Raw genomic sequence first — 18,802 nt, forward strand, 5'->3', positions numbered from 1 at the left:
CCGTCCGGCGCCTCAGGAGGGGGAAGCAGTGTCTCACCAACACCGTTTACGGTGCGGGTGGAGGCCTGCTGACCTCGACTGGGGATGTCGTCGGACGGTGGAAGGAATACTTTGAGGATCTCCTTAATCCCTCAGTCACGTCTTCCGAAGAGGAAGTAGAGACCGGGGACTCGGAGGCTGGCTCATCCATCACCCAAGCTGAAGTCACTGAGGTTGTTCGCAAACTCCTCGGTGGCAGGGCTCCGGGGGTGGATGAGATCCGCCCTGAGTACCTAAAGTATCTGGATGTTGTAGGACTGTCTTGGTTGACACGTCTCTGCAACATCGCGTGGCGTTCGGGGACCGTGCCTCTGGACTGGCAGACCGGGGTGGTGGTCCCTCTGTTCAAGAAGGAGGACCGGAGGGTGTGTTCAAACTACAGAGGGATCACACTCCTCAGCCTCCCGGGTAAGGTCTATTCCAAGGTACTGGAGAGGAGAATCCGACCGATAGTCGAACCTCGGATTCAGGAGGAGCAGAGTGGTTTTCGTCCCGGTCGTGGAACACTGGACCAGCTCTATACCCTCCATTGGGTGCTCGAGGGTTCATGGGAGTTTGCCCAACCAGTCCACATGTGCTTTGTGGATCTGGAGAAGGCTTTCGACTGTGTCCCTCGGGGTGTCCTTTGGGGGGTGCTCCGGGAGTACGGGGTCCGGGGCCCTTTGCTCAGGGCTGTCCGGTCCCTGTATGACCGGAGCAGGAGCTGTGTTCGCATTGCCGGCAGTAAGTCAGACCTGTTCCCAGTGCATGTTGGACTCCGCCAGGGCTGCCCTTTGTCACCGGTTCTGTTCATAATTTTTACGGACAGAATTTCTAGGCGCAGTCAGGGGTCGGAGGGTGTCCGGTTTGGGGACCACAGGATCTCATCTCTGCTGTTTGCAGACGATGTTGTCCTGATGGCTCCATCAAACCCGGACCTGCAACATGCACTGGGATGGGTTTGCAGCCGAGTGTGAAGCGGCTGGGATGAGAATCAGCACCTCCAAATCCGAGGCCATGGTTCTTGACCAGAAAAAGGTGGCTTGCCCTCTCCAGGTGGGTGGGGTGTCCTTGCCCCAAGTGGAGGAGTTCAAGTATCTCGGGGTCTTGTTCACGAGTGAGGGAAGGATGGAGCGTGAGATCGACAGGCGGATCGGTGCAGTCGCTGCATCGGACTGTTGTGGTGAAGAGGGAGCTGAGCCGAAAGGCAAAGCTCTCTATTTACCGGTCAGTCTACGTTCCTACCCTCACCTATGGTCATGAGCTTTGGTGACCGAAAGAACAAGATCGCGGATACAAGCGGTCGAAATGAGTTTCCTCCGCCGTGTGGCTGGGCGCTCCCTTAGAGATAAGGTGAGGAGCTCGGCCACACGGGGGGAGCTCGGAGTAGAGCCTCTGCTCCTCCACGTTGAGAGGAGCCAGCTGAGGTGGCTCGGGCATCTGTTCCGGATGCCTCCTGGGCGCCTCCCTCGGGAGGTGTTTCAGGCATGTCCCACCGGGAAGAGGCCCCGGGGAAGACCCAGGACACGCTGGAGAGACTATGTCTCTCGGCTGGCCTGGGAACGCCTCAGGATCCCCCGGAGGAGTTAGAGGAGTCTGGGGGAGAAGGAGGTCTGGGAGTCCCTGCTCAGACTGCTCCCCCCGCGACCCGGCCCCGGATAAAGCGGCAGAAGATGGATGGATGGATGGATATATATATATATATATATGGATATATATATATGGATATATATATATATATATATATAGATATATATATATATATATATATATATATATGGATATATATATATGGATATATATATATATATATATATAGATATATATATATATATATATATATATATATATATATATATATATATATATATATATATATATATATATATATATATATATATGGATATATGGATATATATATATGGATATATATATATATATATATATATATATATATATATATATATATATATATATATATATATATATATATATAGATATATATATATATATATATATATGGATATATATATATATATATATATATATATATATATATATGGATATATATATATATATATATATATATATATATATATATATATATATATATATGGATATATATATATATATATGGATATATATATATATATATATATATATATATATATATATATATATATGGATATATATATATATATATATATATATATATATATATATATAATAAATATATATATAATATATAATATATAATAAATATATATATAATATATAATATATATATATAATATATAATAAATATATATATAATATATAATATATATATATTATATATATATAATAAATATATATATATAATAAATATATATATATAATATATATTATATATAATAAATATATATATATATAATAAATATATATTATATATAATAAATATATATATATATAATAAATATATATATATATATATATATATATATATATATATATATATATTAATCTGTGACAAGTTCATACAACACTGATTATGACTGGTGAATTTTTTTCAATGAAGTTGGGCTTGGCAGCACAATGCTATTGCAGCCAAGTACATTACGCAAGAATTTCTTTGAAATGGTTGGTACCTGTTCCAGGTCATTCTGAAGCTCTGCACAAGTGGCCGTTTGTCTTGTACAACTCCAGTGTTGCAGGGAACATCTGATCATGGTCATTTATATGGTATTAAAGGATGGCCTTCGTAATGATTGCCTCAACAGTGCTCAATAGGCTGCATAAATACATGCAAGCAGCCATCGTTTAGCTAATTACAATTTGGATTTGATTGTGATTAATCTTCCAGCCTTTATCTGTCACACAGGAGCATACTCACACACACAGGGAAGGGCTCTGCTCCCTCTTGGATCACAAAGCCCTCGATGACATGTGTGAGGACCTGGGGCTTGACGATGGCCTGGGGTGGTTTGCTCTCTCCATTGTGGGGTGCGCTGCCCGTCACAGTGGGTGCCTCGCTCTCATTTCCAGAGGTCATGGCTGGAGGCGGGGTCCCAGGTGCTGGACTGGGCCTCTTCACAGAGCCTCCGCCTGGCACACACAAACACAGCAATATGGTGTAACCAGACACGCATAATAAACAAGCAATAGAAGATTCTATTACATAAGAATTAATTTTAAATATTTTGAAGGAAGGCAATTCAATCACGAATCAGTAATGGCCCCTAATACTATATAACATATGGTAACACAGCCTCAGAGCTTATGTTGACATGTGAGTGTTTGTAAGGAAAGTTATACATAAAGCATAAAGGAGTAATAGTGACAAACAGAGCCATAACTTGCATGACACATTTGAATTATTTGTATTCATTACCATTTAGTATAAAATTAAATGTAGCTGATCATTTAATCATAAAATATTGTATTGCAAAAAATATTGTAAGATTGCGTGTTAAAATTCATGGAACTAGATCTATTTCATAGAATAATAAGTGTCATTTGTTTGTGATGTTCCTTTCCTTTGATTTCACACTGTCTGTAAAATAACAGCCGCGAATCGATAAATCGTAATACAGTAATCACTCCGTCTTCACATGGACTCGCGCTGATAAAAACCAAAGCGAAAGTTCACAATAACAACCCGCACGTGCAGTCTATGTTAAGATATACAAGTAAAAGCACAAACCAGCGACGCTTCGTGACACGTGTTCGCACAAACACGGAGCTGCTCCTGTTGTTGTCACGGCTCGTGTGTAAAAGCCTGGGCTGCGGCGGAGGCACAATCCACACTTCGCTCATAAATAAAGGCTCTATGCGTTCCGCCTCCTGCTTCACGAGGCGCGACGGAAAACTCAGTCACGTGACTCACGGAAAATGCCGAGCGCTGCCCCCAGCCACACTCGGGTTTATGGCCATTCATGCACACTTTATTGACTGGCTCTGTGACAGTGCGTTTCTCTTTTTACTGTCGAGTGGTAAGAGAGGGACAGCGAGGGAATCGGATTATTATGACACTGTAATGTTACGCATTTATCATTTTTAGACAAGAAAATTATGGCTTAAATCAAGGTCCAAACGTATGCATGTTTATTACTTTTGGACACCACCTTATTCCTATGCAGCAAGTGTATAGCAGTTACATATGGGTTGAAATCCTGTCAGCATTAGAGTTGTTAAACGTATCGAAACACAAACACTAATCAATACTAAAACTAGTATTATTTTAGTAGTATTATTACTAGTATCTATTTATTTGAACAAGTTTCAATAGAAAATGTAATTAAAATCGCAGTGTAAAATTGGACCTTTCCTTGCCGTTTTAAAAGGCTGAGATAAGACCTCAAGGTAACACACAGGCCACTTTGAGTGGTGCAGTTTTAGTAAAGATTACGGCTATTTATATTTAGTCCTTTTAACAAACATGGCGACACTGACAAACATATGGCCATATGCCATTTTGTTACTCGAGAAAGTTTAGAGGGAAGCGCTTTATGCATTTGTGGGAGGGAAGGATGTATGTCCTCTTCTCTCCTAAATTTAGCAAAAGTTTCATTACAATTCACTTGCTCAGATAACAATATAACTGGATTAAATAGCTAAATCCAAAAAGTCAAGTTGACAGACAAACTTTGAACCAACAAGTTTACGCTTTGTGTACTATTAAACATGAAAATATAGCGTCATGAATCCTTACAACTGAATTTTCCTTCTTGTTCTCCATTACTCAACAACAGAGAAAGGCCAGCTTTTAACAACATAACATAAATGACCAACAGAAAATGGATTTATGCACAGACAGACAACTTGCAAATGTTTAGGGCTTTCTTATTCATGCACCTTCAAATGAGCAGACCACGTTTGTGTTGTACACCATAATAGTTTGACTCATTACCCTGTGGCGGGGCAGCTGGAGCGGCGGCGTGGGCCTTGGTCTGCTCCACAGTTTTGGGGGGCTGCGATGGCAAAGCTGTGGACGGAGCGTGTTGATGCCGGACCTGTTGTTGTGTTGTGGAGGGAGGACACGTCTCTCTCACCACCAGCGAGGTCGGCTTCTCTTTACAGTCCTGGACAAATCTCGAGGCCTACGATGCGAAAAATGCAGCACATGAGGGCACATCAAATGGACTTCTTCAAACAGTTCTATAACCAAAAGGCTGAGGGGAAAAAAAATATCACACCACTGGAAAGAAAATGGTAGACCGACCAATATCAACACCACTTTCTAAACGTACAGTCTCTGCCATGGAAAAATCTATTAATTCTAAGCTCATTCTTTCATTATGTGGTTTAGATTTACTGACGTCCACACAAAGCAGCGCTCAGACCATCACCAAATGTTTCCTAACTAACTGAATGTTATCTCGCTAGCTCTTTAATAAAAGCTCATAGTTATCGACAAATATGTTACAATCTGCATGAAAAACTGTAATTCTGCAGGTATTATTTGAGGGTTATTCATTCATTCTGGCAAAACAACACTTGCGTAACAGATGAAAGGGTATTGCACCACAAAGAGCAGGTAAAATGTTATTTACTGTAGTGTGGCTTGATAAATATAAACACGGCAATGGATCTTGTCACTATTGCCATGAAAAACAAAAAGTTGTTGGTTGGAACCAGTGTTCTGCCATTGTGTCCTTGGGCAAGACACTTCAATTCCGTCCGTTGTGTGGCATACTCCGGTGTATGAATGCGTGTGAATGGGGGAGAGGGGTTATTAAAGCGGGCATATGCGGAATCACCTTTGATAAGCGGTTACCCATGTTACAGTGGTGTTTCCTCAAAGTTTGATTGATTCGCACATTTTTGAGTAAAATCTTGTACTGTCCTACAACTGGGGCTCGAGTGCTCTGCAAATGCCTCTTTTCACTCAATCCCTATCCCCGTCCTAGCTGCAGTTATTTTAAAAATGAAGAGTCCGAGTGATAAAATGTAGGTTTTAAGATGCGTCACATAGACACTTTAAAAAAATAAAAACGTGTAAATTTTGTTACAGTAAAATACCACTATAACAGGAAGTCAATGCACCCGTTTCTATTAAGCATCAATATTGCAGTTTACAATGAACAAAATGTAAAAGTATTATGAAAATACGATCCGTTACACTTACATTGGGCTGAATCTGTAAGTTGATGGCGGTGAGCTGGACGGGCTGTGCCTTGTGGTTGAGGGGGGAGTGCAGTGCGTGAGGGCTGATGGTGGAGTGGAAGATGGTGGCCTGCTGGCTGGGCGTCATGGCGGCGTGCGAGGCGGGTTTGGGCAGCACTGGGACCGGGTGCGGAGAGGGCTGAATGGACGCGGTCTGCAGGAGCTGGCCCCCTGCCCTCTGGGATCCTTGGCTTTGATGGACCACAAACTGCGGCTTGTGTGGCTGCACCAGTGAATGAGGCTGGATCGGAGTGTAGGCTGAATTGACAACAAAAAGAGGAAAAACTGACATTAATACCGTCATTGTTGTAAATCTCTGAAGCTTCTTTTTGTACTTATACAGCTTTTTTGACATTTCAAAAGCCAAATGAACCTGAACAGAGGCATGAATCATCTGGTGTAATAGAACTGCTTTTGCCAATGTCCAACAATATGATGCCAGACAGGGCAAAAACCAGACACTCAAAATTCAGCGGTAAATGCTTTAGTCAATAAAAGTCCCATAATCTATAACGTAAACATTGTTTTACTGGCTTGCTATTATTAAAAACAGCCTAAAATTGATGTTGGCTGACTAAAGACCTGTCAGTGTGCATCAATTAATCAACTAAAGAGCGTTGTGGTGTGGCACTGGCAAAAGCGCTACATCTTTTTAAGGATTTTGCAACGACAACAAAAGAAAATTAATAACTTTTTGCTGATCTGTGGTGGAATTTCTCAACCAATGCAAAAAAAAAAAAAAACACCACAACAACAACTCATTTAATAGCTTGTTGTGGGTGAAAGACGGCCTGAATCCAAATGATGCCCAAAGCCATAGACACAACACATCCGTCTTGTGAGCGGAAAACCGTTGCAGTAACAGAGGCGAGAGGAGCACCCTGGGGCCACTATCATGCTGTAGGACGAGAACAAGCACAGCCCAGCGTGACACTCTGGGAGGTAATGAGTCCGTTCTCTTTATGTTCACCATAAAATTATACAAACAAATTAAATTAATGAGTCAAGCTGCACCTAGGTAGCGTAAAGATGTCCCAATTAGTGGGTGAATGTGGGATGTTTACTCCTATAACCCGCCAAATTAAACCCCACGCACTTAATACTACTCACCCTTCTCCAACTGTTGTTTTAAACGGATGTGTGGGACAGCCTCCATCTGGGTTTAACTTTCCTTCATGTGGGACAATCCACATTTTGTAACATGCTGTGAAAAACATAGCCGTTTCCATCTGGCAAGGTTAGCATGCTATTTAGCCACCTTAATGCTGCTGCAAGTGTGTTTCTTGCTTTTCTTACAAACAGTGGCAATTGATTGGGCAAAAGAAAATGAGCAACAGGGAAATGGAGATTAGTTTTCATTTGAGAATAGAGTGGAGCAGTCTGAAGTTTATTAAACAGAAAAACATTCCGATTCTCACCACGTTTTTCCCCCTTCCTACAGTTTGAAATGCTTCTAACAAATACAGCCCTCCGAATTCGATCACAATACTCTCAATCATATCCACGTGTCTGCTTATTTGTCAGCTTCCATACGTTTACTCATCAATAACCGCACAATTTTATTCAAAACTGAATATGATCAACATGCGGCTGTCACCCAACACCAGTGCCAATCACCTTTTTACCACACTGACGATTAAAATGAAAACTGAATCTCAAATTTGATTAACATTTTAATACAAACTGCCCTAAATGATAGACGAGGTTAATATTTTGTAGACTTTATAATCTTTATCTTGAATCAGGTTTTTCAGTGGAATCCTGGTGAGAGAAGAAAGAGGAGTGGACATAAGCTGCCATTTCCATGCATATCTTCCTCAAAACTAACGAGGAACAGGGAGTGAGGCAGAAGTCGGATGAATGTGCTAAAAAAGCCACTCCTCTCAAGGTCCTGGGATTAAGGGCTGCAGTGACTCAGGTCCCACCGCCCACACATTCGTATAAGTACACACTGTGCAGCCTTCACCAGCAGCACTGGTCCGTCTCTGCATTACTCATGAGTTTAGAGTCCGTTGGGCCTGGCTGTGCGGCATAGTCTCTTGAGATTGATGACAACATCCTGATGAGCTGCTAGCACCAGACGCCGGAAAACCCCTGACTTTCCACTTTCAACCAAATAACACTTTGACTTGACAAATCATCACTCTGCAGACACGAAGAGGGCTGATTCAAATAACTGAATTGAATATTTTATTTCTTTTGCATTAATAGCGCTAAATGTAAACTTGTAGATTCAGTAAACTGCTGGTGGACATTGCGCTCTTTTGAAATCAGTGCTTTGAAACGTCATCTAATCCTTCTGCTCTACAGCAGACAAAGCGGTTCACCTCTTCCTCAGGGCCAGGATTCAAAGACAAAAGTATAGAGTGACCAGGTCACACTCAACCAGGATCCAGAGCCTCTCCTTCTGATCCACAGCAAATTACTTTCTAGCATCTCCTGTGCACACCTGTCCCTTGTGACTTGCTGCTATGGCAACGCATTCCTTTTTTTCAAGACAGCGAGCAACCAGATTTTCCTTTTCCATCCTTCCTTTTATTTGATGTGAATCCATTACTCTAACAAAGCAAGGCACAGTCTGCCATGCTCAGATAAATCCCCCGCCCCCATCTCACTCTTATAAACAGGCCCAAAAACATGCTCTTCACACCAATACAAAAGGAAGACATTATTATTTAGAACTTACTTAGGTTCAGTTAAAAGGATTACATAAAGGTAAATCTTTTAAACATTTTATCAGGTTTCTATTTGATTATATTTGATGATGGACGGGACAAATTGGTGATGTGTCTACTGTGAAGTCTTTTCCGACTTCTAGAACCACAAAGCTTCCCTACAGTTCCCGGGACAACAGAAGACACTACTTAACTCATTGCTCTCACATTTAAAACCGTGTGAGGGTTTGTGCAGTAGGCCTCAACACGTCATCTCAACTGAACAGCAATCAGGAAATATTAACGTGTCGCCACAGTTGGAGGCCATGACAACACTATGACTAATACAATGAATAAGACCAGGGGGGACGCAAGTTTTTTATGATGCACAACTATGAGGATAACAAAAGGGGAAATTGAAAATTAACGTTTGTTAGAACTTGGCATAATGCTTGGTGCAACGTCTATGAATCATGTTCATTAAGTTCAGCTCCTGAAGATACTTTTCAAGTCTCCGTTCTACACTCACGAGTGAACGATTCCATACCAATAACACATATGAATGTTTATTTGTGAGTTATCATTTGAGTTATTATTTTGCACAATGTGGTGAAGTCCTTCCTCACCTGGAGCGATGAGAGGTTGTCCACTGGCAGCTGTAACATTGCGGCTCATATTGATGGCTCGTACTTCTGTGATTGGAGTGCTGTCTCCTTTCTTTGACCCATCCACTGGAGTGTCTGAGGAGCCAGGCTTTCCCCCTACAGAGGCCTGTGTGCCTTGAGAGGAACTCTTCAAAGAGGCAGGCTGGATGGGCACTGGAGTCTGCTTCAGACTGAGAGCCTGCAGTGTCTGTGCGGAGGATGAGGCTGCCCCCTGCTGGCCACGGATGGCCAGATTCTGGACCTGGTTCTTGAAGAGATTTGAACAGAATTAGGTATAGATACATTGTATTTAAGTAATTTCACTTATGGATCAATACATTTTGTCAGAGTTGAAGTCTAAAATAGACAAAAAACAAAATATTTGATAGCACATGATAAGAACTCTTATGTAAGAAAAGCAAAGTCAAATAATGCAAAGACCAAAAGCTTTTAAATATTGGTGTGTAGTCTGATTATGAACTTGCATTAGTGATACCTGAGTGGAGTTGGCGCTGTCAGACTGCACAGCGGTGACAGTGGCAGTGGGAGTGAAGATGAGCTGAGGAACCGCTCGGCCCAGACTCCGAGCCACCTGCACCAGGTTATTCTGCTGGGCCTTAAAAACAACAACCTCATATAGTTTTAAATAAACAAAACAACATTCACATGGCTAAATAGGAATCAGTTATTCTTAATCGATTCAGCACTTGGTATGTCAGTTTGGAGACGGTAAACTGTTACCTTGCTCCTAAACATATGCATAAACTGAAATTATATGGAAAAAAGTCAGAACCATTCAACCATAATGCGTTTATTCCAGTGCTTCTAAAACTATCTCTGCTGCTCAATAGAATAGAGATAGAAAGATGTAGAGATGGAATATGTACCCATGTACAAGTACTACAGTACTATAATTTATTACTGGTAATATTGAAACAATAAAAAAAACTATACTATAAACACTTAAATTAACCTGAAATAATAATGAGAGTTTAAAGCTATTAATTCAATTTTTGGTGCCAGTATCATTAAAATAGGTGTTCTCAGACTGTGTTTGTCTTTCATGGATTTGTGCATGAAGCATTAATTGGCACAATACAGAGTCAGTGGTCAGTTTGCAGAGTAAATTGTACAACTCCGAAAGAGAGGAGACAAGCACAGACGTGAGGGAGAAAAGGTCACGGAGAGGGAAAGAGTACATACAGGCAGAGGCCAAAGTGTGTGAGATCAGGGCACAGAGTCAGGCTGCCCTGCCCCTCTGCTGCGCTCTCGTTTTTAGAGATTAACCCTGTGTTTGCACTGAAAACACATCTGTCACATGTAATACAAGCACATTTCCTCAAACGTCTCGGGGGTCCCCCATGGCATGTCTCACCTCCAAACAGGTGTGCTCCACACTTTGAGAAGGGATTCTCACATCTCTCTGAAGATGTGAGAATCCCAAGAATAATGTCCGTTTTAAATGTGCTTATGATTTGTGTGCTGCTACATTTTCACTTTGTCCCAGGTCATCCTTAAAAAAGCAATTTCAATGGTTTTTTTACCTGGTAAAATTACTTTTCAGTACCCTGGGGAAACTTATGGAAAGCCGAGCGATTACACAACGAAATAACTGATGAGAAAAGCTCACCATTATGCTAGACAAGCCCCTGTTTTTTGCTGTGCACCTGTACAGTACATGCTTGTGTACATTGGCCAGTGGCTGAGCCCAGAGTTGAGTAGACTCACCATCTGTGCACGCAGGTACATCTGTGCCTGACTGGCAGTGAGAGTAGAGCTGGAAGGGCTGCCCAGCAGAACGGCCTGCTGGGAAATACTGGTGGGGGTAGAGCTAATGCTCTGGGCCCGGCTGATCAGCTGTGCTGCGGCTGGAGACGTGGTCAGGTTGATCTAGAAGCAATTGTACACTAATTAGGGGAAAATCATTGAGATAGAAGTATACAGAGGTTTTGTATAATTTTAAAGGGAGTACAATTAGACCACTCACCGTGGTCTGAGTGGATCCTGTTTGAGATGATGTGCCATTCTGTGAAGATGTTTGTCGTCCTGCAGCAATACTGGCCTAACCCACCACAGAGAGAAGCACTGATCAACATGAGCAGACACTTTTGTACAGACTAAAGGGAGTACTGCGTACAGAGTAAAGGGTGTAGTGCGTACAGAGTAAGGGTGTAGTGCGTACAGAGTAAGGGTGTAGTGCGTACAGAGTAACGGGTGTAGTGCGTACAGAGTAACGGGTGTAGTGCGTACAGAGTAAAGGGTGTAGTGCGTACAGAGTAAAGGGTGTAGTGCGTACAGAGTAAGGGTGTAGTGCGTACAGAGTAAAGGGTGTAGTGCGTACAGAGTAAAGGGTGTAGTGCGTACAGAGTAAGGGTGTAGTGCGTACAGAGTAAGGGTGTAGTGCGTACAGAGTAACGGGTGTAGTGCGTACAGAGTAACGGGTGTAGTGCGTACAGAGTAACGGGTGTACTGCGTACAGAGTAAGGGTGTACTGCGTACAGAGTAAAGGGTGTAGTGCGTACAGAGTAAAGGGTGTAGGGTGTAGTGTGTACAGAGTAAGGGTGTAGTGCGTACAGAGTAAGGGTGTAGTGCGTACAGAGTAAGGGTGTAGTGCGTACAGAGTAAAGTGCGTACAGAGTAAGGGTGTAGTGCGTACAGAGTAAGGGTGTAGTGCGTACAGAGTAAAGTGCGTACAGAGTTAGGGTGTAGTGCGTACAGAGTAAAGTGCGTACAGAGTAAGGGTGTAGTGCGTACAGAGTAAGGGTGTAGTGCGTACAGAGTAAGGGTGTAGTGCGTACAGAGTAAGGGTGTAGTGCGTACAGAGTAAGGGTGTAGTGCGTACAGAGTAAGGGTGTAGTGCGTACAGAGTTAGGGTGTAGTGCGTACAGAGTAAAGTGCGTACAGAGTAAGGGTGTAGTGCGTACAGAGTAAGGGTGTAGTGCGTACAGAGTAAAGTGCGTACAGAGTTAGGGTGTAGTGCGTACAGAGTAAAGTGCGTACAGAGTAAGGGTGTAGTGCGTACAGAGTAAGGGTGTAGTGCGTACAGAGTAAGGGTGTAGTGCGTACAGAGTAAGGGTGTAGTGCGTACAGAGTAAGGCTGTAGCGCGTACAGAGTAAGGGTGTGGTGTGTACAGAGTAAGGGTGTAGTGCGTACAGAGTAAGGGTGTAGTGCGTACTGAGTAAGGGTGTAGTGCGTACACAGTAAGGGTGTAGTGCGTACAGAGTAAGGCTGTAGTGCGTACAGAGTAAGGCTGTGGTGCGTACAGAGTAAGGGTGTAGTGCGTACAGAGTAAGGGTGTAGTGCGTACAGAGTAAGGGTGTAGTGCGTACAGAGTAAGGGTGTAGTGCGTACAGAGTAAGGGTGTAGTGCGTACAGAGTAAGGGTGTAGTGCGTACAGAGTAAGGGTGTAGTGCGTACAGAGTAAAGGGTGTAGTGCGTACAGAGTAAGGGTGTAGTGCGTACAGAGTAAGGGTGTAGTGCGTACAGAGTAAGGGTGTAGTACGTACAGAGTAAGGGTGTAGTGCGTACAGAGTAAGGGTGTAGTGCGTACAGAGTAAGGGTGTAGTGCGTACAGAGTAAGGGTGTAGTGCGTACAGAGTAAGGGTGTAGTGCGTACAGAGTAAGGGTGTAGTGCGTACAGAGTAAGGGTGTAGTGTGTAGAGTAAAGGTTCTGTGGTAGTCACCTGTTGCACAGCAGCCAGGCTCTGTAGTTGTGCTGTGCTGAGATTGTGCTGTTGTTGAAGTGCTGCAGTTTGTAACATCAGATGCTGCTGCTGAGCTGCATACATCTGCTGTAGATATTGTGCTGCTGTGTTCGGCTGCCTGTGTAAAGCCTGTTGAAACACCTGAAGAACAAAAATATAAATCATATTATAATCTGAATCTATATTTGTCTTGCATGATCCTTTCTTGTGTGTGTAGATGTGTATGCAATGTGTATGACAAATAAAATACTTCTTGTTTTATTTAGACTTAGACAAAGTATATTGATTCACAAGGGAAATTACTATAGTTATAAAAAATGTAAAATGTAAATCCATCATGTGAAATGGGGTTTGGATGGAAAGAAAGCACAATGGGTGATCTTTGATCTACACTGTCACAGCCATCGTAACCTCAAGCGCCGTGTGTGGATTAGCAACAGACAGCACTCAAGTGCGCTAAATAGAGCATCAGCTCTTGGACCCGGGGGGACGTAATTAGGCTTGGTTTATAATAGTTTGAGGGCTGAGTCAAAAAAAGAGGGTCTGAAAAGAAGGAATTCCCTTTTGTCAAAGAATAGCTCTAAATGCTGAGTGGACCCCTTCACACCGAGGTTAAGTCTGTTAAAGGATTTCTCCTGCGGTAAGAAGGTCAGAGCAACAAACTTCACCAAATCCTCATTAACATTCATTAATCTACTTTATTCAGGCAAAACAGACAATGAAAACATAAAAACTGTTGGTTTTTTGGCCATTTTGAAAATATCCCACAGTTGGTGGTATCTTGTGTGGTCGTAACGTCTATATGACCCACATTTCACTAAAACGGAGTGAACACAATTATATTTCAGATTTTACAATACATTTTGTAATTGTACTTCCTGGTTGGACATGAGCCGCAAATATTACATATTATGTCGAGGTAAACTGTTACCTAGCAACCATACTTAAAACACCAATAATAATACCATTTAACATTTTTATTTTGTTGAGAGATCATTTAAACTGACAGAAAAGAGTATCAGTCAAGTGTAAATTGTGTAAAAAGTTCACAATGGCAAGTTGCACATTGAGGTCATAACAGGGGGAGATGATTTTCAGCTTCTTCCATCTGGGCAAAGACTCTTGGTGGTGCAGAGAGCAGAGAAGTAAAACAAAGAGCTTCAAAAACAGCTTTATCTAAGCATACATGTCCCATTCTCCCTAGTGCCAGGCCTCACCTGTACAGTCTGTCGGTCAGGAATCCCGCTGTAAACGGATATTTGAGGCACTGCCTGTCTCCCTGCTGTCATAGTAGTGGCTGTGGCGCTGCTGCTCGTGCTGTTGGTGGTGGCTGGGGAGGGGGAAGGCGTGGTGGTGGGAGTGGCGGGAGTGTTGTTGCTGGTGGCAGTAGAGGCAGAGGGACTGCTGGGGCTGGGGGCAGTAGAAGCGGGGGCTCCTGGCTCCGTGTCCATGGTGCCCTCGGGCCTCCTGACCTTTGATCCCCGACTCTTCTGAATGGCTCTCCGGTGCCTGAAAGAAAGAATAAGAATAACTTTGAAATGGGAAACTACCATTACGTAACGAGCTATAGCCACAAGTGAATATAGTATTTAAGTTTGTGTATGTTTTTGATGTAGATTTGTACTGTAAAATGTAAATTAAAACAGCGTTGTTAATAAAGCACTTTTTTCAATATTAACGTCCCACTTGACTTAAAACAGTGCATCTGGAACATAAAATTACGCGACGCAACTCTATGCAACGCGACACGACAAATATTGTGACTATATTGCCATTGTTATTTGATACATTTTAAATGTATAATATTGGCAATTACATACATCTACCAATCATAATTCAATGGTTCAAATACTCTACATAAATCTGGGTTAAGCAGAAAATATAATTACAGTTCATAGTATAGAACTACTCATGTCATCACTCTATCCCAGCATGCAGCACCAAACTCCACACTGCCAGTGATGGCAGCAGGGAATTTGCATTGAAACAAATGGCGTCGGCAGAAACAAACTTGATCAGAGATTGTGGACAGTTTTTGCGCAGTGGGATGTACAAATGATTGAGGGCAGAAGAAAGACAGAGCCTTTTACTGGACTGACAAAGCTCCAGATCGACAGACGAAAGAAGAGGATTTGTGTGACTAAACGACTGTAGTGAGTCATCTCTGAAGGTACAAATGTATTTCTGCATTAATTTGGGTTTTCATTTGAGGAATGATTTAACCATTGTCCCATGACTATTCAAAATCTATATTAAGATTGCGTATTGATGATGCTATTCTAAAAGTAATGAATGTATTAATTAAATGAGCAAGAGTAGTTTAAAGAGAAACTATCACAAATGCTTTTCCGAAACACAGTTTACATAATTAACAATTAAATAAAATCACAAACTAAAGTTAAAACACTGATTTTCAGGTGTTTATTACATCGACACGAGTGGATTAAACACTATTTTGATCAAGATCACATAATTTTAATGATCAATAATGTCATATGTACAGGATTTTATAATGAAGTGTATTTCTCATCTCAAGAATACTTTTTTGACGGCTTGATATAAAGACAAAGATAAACTTCAAAAGCTAAAATGTCAGAGTTTCTTCCCTGCCGTAATGGCGTCCTCTACAAATTTAATCAGGTGAGATCAGGAGCTCTATTGACAGATAGAACCACAGCTTTCTTTCACCATCAACATAAAATGAGGAGGAAAAGAGCAATGACTTCAAAATCAATTTAATGGTTAGTCCCCTGATACTCGTCTAGGATCCATTTAGGACCGAGAGGCTCAGGCAGAACGACCGGGCAGTGGAGTGACTTTAAAACTGACCAAATTCAAACTGAACCTGTTCCTGAACCATTTGGCACACAAACAATTGGCTGGACTCTTTGTGGAACCGAGACGGTAGTTTTCTGTCAACTCTGTTTGACTCTAATTATAATCAGCACAGAGGAAAATCTGATTTTATTTTGGTAAATATAAAGAGCAGGGAGGTTTGGACAGAGAGTAGATTTTTCAAAGCTGAAGTTTATTTAACTAAAATTAGGTTTTGTTTTTTTGTGGGTTTGGAGTACAGACTGACTCTTCCCAGAACGCTTTGCTTTGACTGAAAATAAGTGGGTTAAAGCTGTCTTTTTATATTTTACCTTCCCAGGAGCTTGATCATTATTTTTCATCAGATAATGAACAAAATGGAGTAAAAGCCAATATTAACAGAATGATATCAAGACAATAGACAATAACTGAATAAAATGCATATAGAAGGCATGAGCGTATTGATGTAGAAGGGACCCCTTTATTTGGGGCGGGGGCTGTGGGTTCAAAGGGCCTGACAGCTGATGCAGCAAAGCTGAAACAAGAGGCCAAAGCATGGTAATCCTAAAAGATAGGGCTGTGTAGTTATTTTAAAGCTGGAGGAAATGAGAAGATAAAAACAAGCATCAATAATTATAGTGGCATGTTTGTGGCAAAGTCCCTTTGCTTCAGTTATTTTTATGTGTAGCTAACTCCTGAATAGTAAAAAATGCAGTTTAAGTTTACAGGATAAAAAAAACAGCTGCAAATTGTAAAATGATGGTACACTTTCAGCAGACAATTTCGATGACATGTTGGGTCTTTGTTGCAAGCTCGTCTGGTCAGGCTGACGCTCTTACATTTGTAAACACAGCAGCGCAGATACAAGTGTGCCGCTGTGTCATTAGCCTACATCCCAGTGAGCTCCTAAAGGGAGGGAGTTCCCTCTGGTCATGATCCATGTCCCACTCACCGCCAGGCAATCATCCACACAGTTATGGGGAACAACACCCCCCTCTCATACAATTTTTTCAACCATCTTTGTCCAAAATATTGTGTTTATGATGAAGATCTGTGTCGAAAAATCTGTGTCGCTTAAAATATAGAGCCGCAAAATGGAAATCACTATTCCAGTCTGTTCTAATGTCACAGAAAAATGAATACAACAACTCAAGATGTGCTCAAACATGTCAGATTTGTAACTAGACCACAGCCTGCAGGAAGATGAGACCCATTAGGAGCCTGTCAGACAGACCGGCCCCCAGCGATGTGAGTGGCCACCCTTTAACAACAACATTCAACCCATATTAAAGCTAAAGCAAATCTGATGTTGGCTGAAAAAGGAAGTCTTCAATAAACAGCAGATTCGTACACACATGCATGTTGATACCCTGAGACAAAGGCCCCTAACCCTGATGCTCCTACCTCCTGTGCCCCCCCCATCGTGAAGCGGGGGTATGCTGTCCCATCCCGCTGCAGGATGTAGCTCGTCTTTGTCTGATGGCTCGACTCAGACTGAATGAATGCACGCGTGTGAGCAGGTTCCAGCGGCACCTCTCGTCCACCCCCCACACATCAACATCCCACTCCACCAACCAGGCCACAGCCTGCCTCCTGATTATGTGGTATCCTAGCAACAGCCAACGGGACGCCTCTGGAATCCCTTCGCACAGAGACTGCTGATTGGATAAAGGAATCCCCTCTAATGAAGACGATGGTAATGACTCTACCCTCTGTCCCCTCCCCCAGCGGCAGCCGGATTGTTTTAGGAAATGTCCAGCCTTCAACATGAGGTGGATACCAGGCTTCATGGAATTAACTTTCGCAAACTCAGATATGAAATCATGATTTTGGTAAATGACAAATGATAAATTGGATTATGAATGTTTGGCGAAGCGTTGAAATAATAATATTTTTTTCAGTCACGATTTGAATTTGTCAAGCTCAAATCCAAAGCCATATGCAACATTGCAGTTAGACTATAAAGGCACAGGCAGGGGATGAGGTTTCAGAAGCACAATTTTAGGACTAAATCTAGCTATAGCTACATTTGGAACATGTCAGAGTTGTTCAAAGTTTGTTACAGATGCAGTTTAATATTAAATAAATGGTATAATGACATGCCCATGCTCTATAATAACACGCAGTCTGATTGTCTAGTCATTTAAATGTAGCCATCTGAATAATTTACTGGCACAATGTGATATTCATCCATGCGGCTCATTGATTATTATCTTGTCATTATCATTTAGATTAGCTAAAGCTTGAGACTACAGACATACTCACTTGAATAGACACACTACTGCCCTAAAATCCACAGAAATCAGCTTGTCAAAGCACAGAGAAATCATTTCATAACGGTCATATGTTTAGGATGCCTGCAATTAAATTAAAAACTAATGTTTAAGGCTTCATATGTCTATAAGAACTTAATTAAAGTCAGTCCATTCAGTTGTAAAGGCAAAACTAAATTTGTTTAGTTTTGGTATAACAGCACCAAGCATTATTTATTACTGAAAACTGAAGGTAACAGTGAGACCCATCTTATTTAGGGTTCAAACTTATACACACCATGAAAAATATGGGACAAGACTGGGACTAAACCTGGACAAGAACAGGACCAAACCAAGTCTATACTGGGATTTAACTGGGATCAAACAAGGAAAAGTGTGAATGTAGTGCACTTTTCAGAATCAAAAAAGGTTCATTGCCATTGAACACAGTTCGCAAACAATAATAAAATAATAATAATATAATAATAATAATAGCAACTTCTAGAGTCAAATATGGCATGTATAAATTAAGAATTGACTAATAAAATAAGGTAAAAAAAAGGAAAAATAA

General features: G+C 41.7%; 1 protein-coding gene across 2 annotated transcripts in view; it reads right to left on the reverse strand.

Moving 5' to 3' along the window:
• Positions 1-18,802, reverse strand: part of phc2b (polyhomeotic homolog 2b (Drosophila)) — a 31,529-nt gene that overhangs the window by 8,570 nt on the left and 4,157 nt on the right. The window contains exons 1-10 of one of the 2 annotated variants that reach the window (XM_072452158.1): positions 17,384-17,514; positions 14,383-14,674; positions 13,145-13,306; positions 11,448-11,522; positions 11,189-11,350; positions 9,957-10,076; positions 9,443-9,728; positions 6,125-6,420; positions 4,907-5,096; positions 2,891-3,102 (exon numbers count right to left, since the gene is read on the reverse strand). In XM_072452158.1, coding sequence (XP_072308259.1) covers positions 2,891-3,102; positions 4,907-5,096; positions 6,125-6,420; positions 9,443-9,728; positions 9,957-10,076; positions 11,189-11,350; positions 11,448-11,522; positions 13,145-13,306; positions 14,383-14,674; positions 17,384-17,427 — 1,839 coding nt within the window. In that variant the 5' untranslated portion in view covers positions 17,428-17,514. Of the gene's footprint in view, positions 1-2,890; positions 3,103-4,885; positions 5,097-6,124; positions 6,421-9,442; positions 9,729-9,956; positions 10,077-11,188; positions 11,351-11,447; positions 11,523-13,144; positions 13,307-14,382; positions 14,675-17,383; positions 17,515-18,802 lie in introns of those variants that run through there. The other variant, XM_072452159.1, reaches the window with a different exon arrangement.

This window comes from Eucyclogobius newberryi, unplaced genomic scaffold (assembly GCF_026437365.1).
Source record: "Eucyclogobius newberryi isolate DKJ021-1_F unplaced genomic scaffold, fEucNew1.0.hap1 SCAF_19, whole genome shotgun sequence".
Taxonomy (NCBI): domain Eukaryota; kingdom Metazoa; phylum Chordata; class Actinopteri; order Gobiiformes; family Gobiidae; genus Eucyclogobius; species Eucyclogobius newberryi.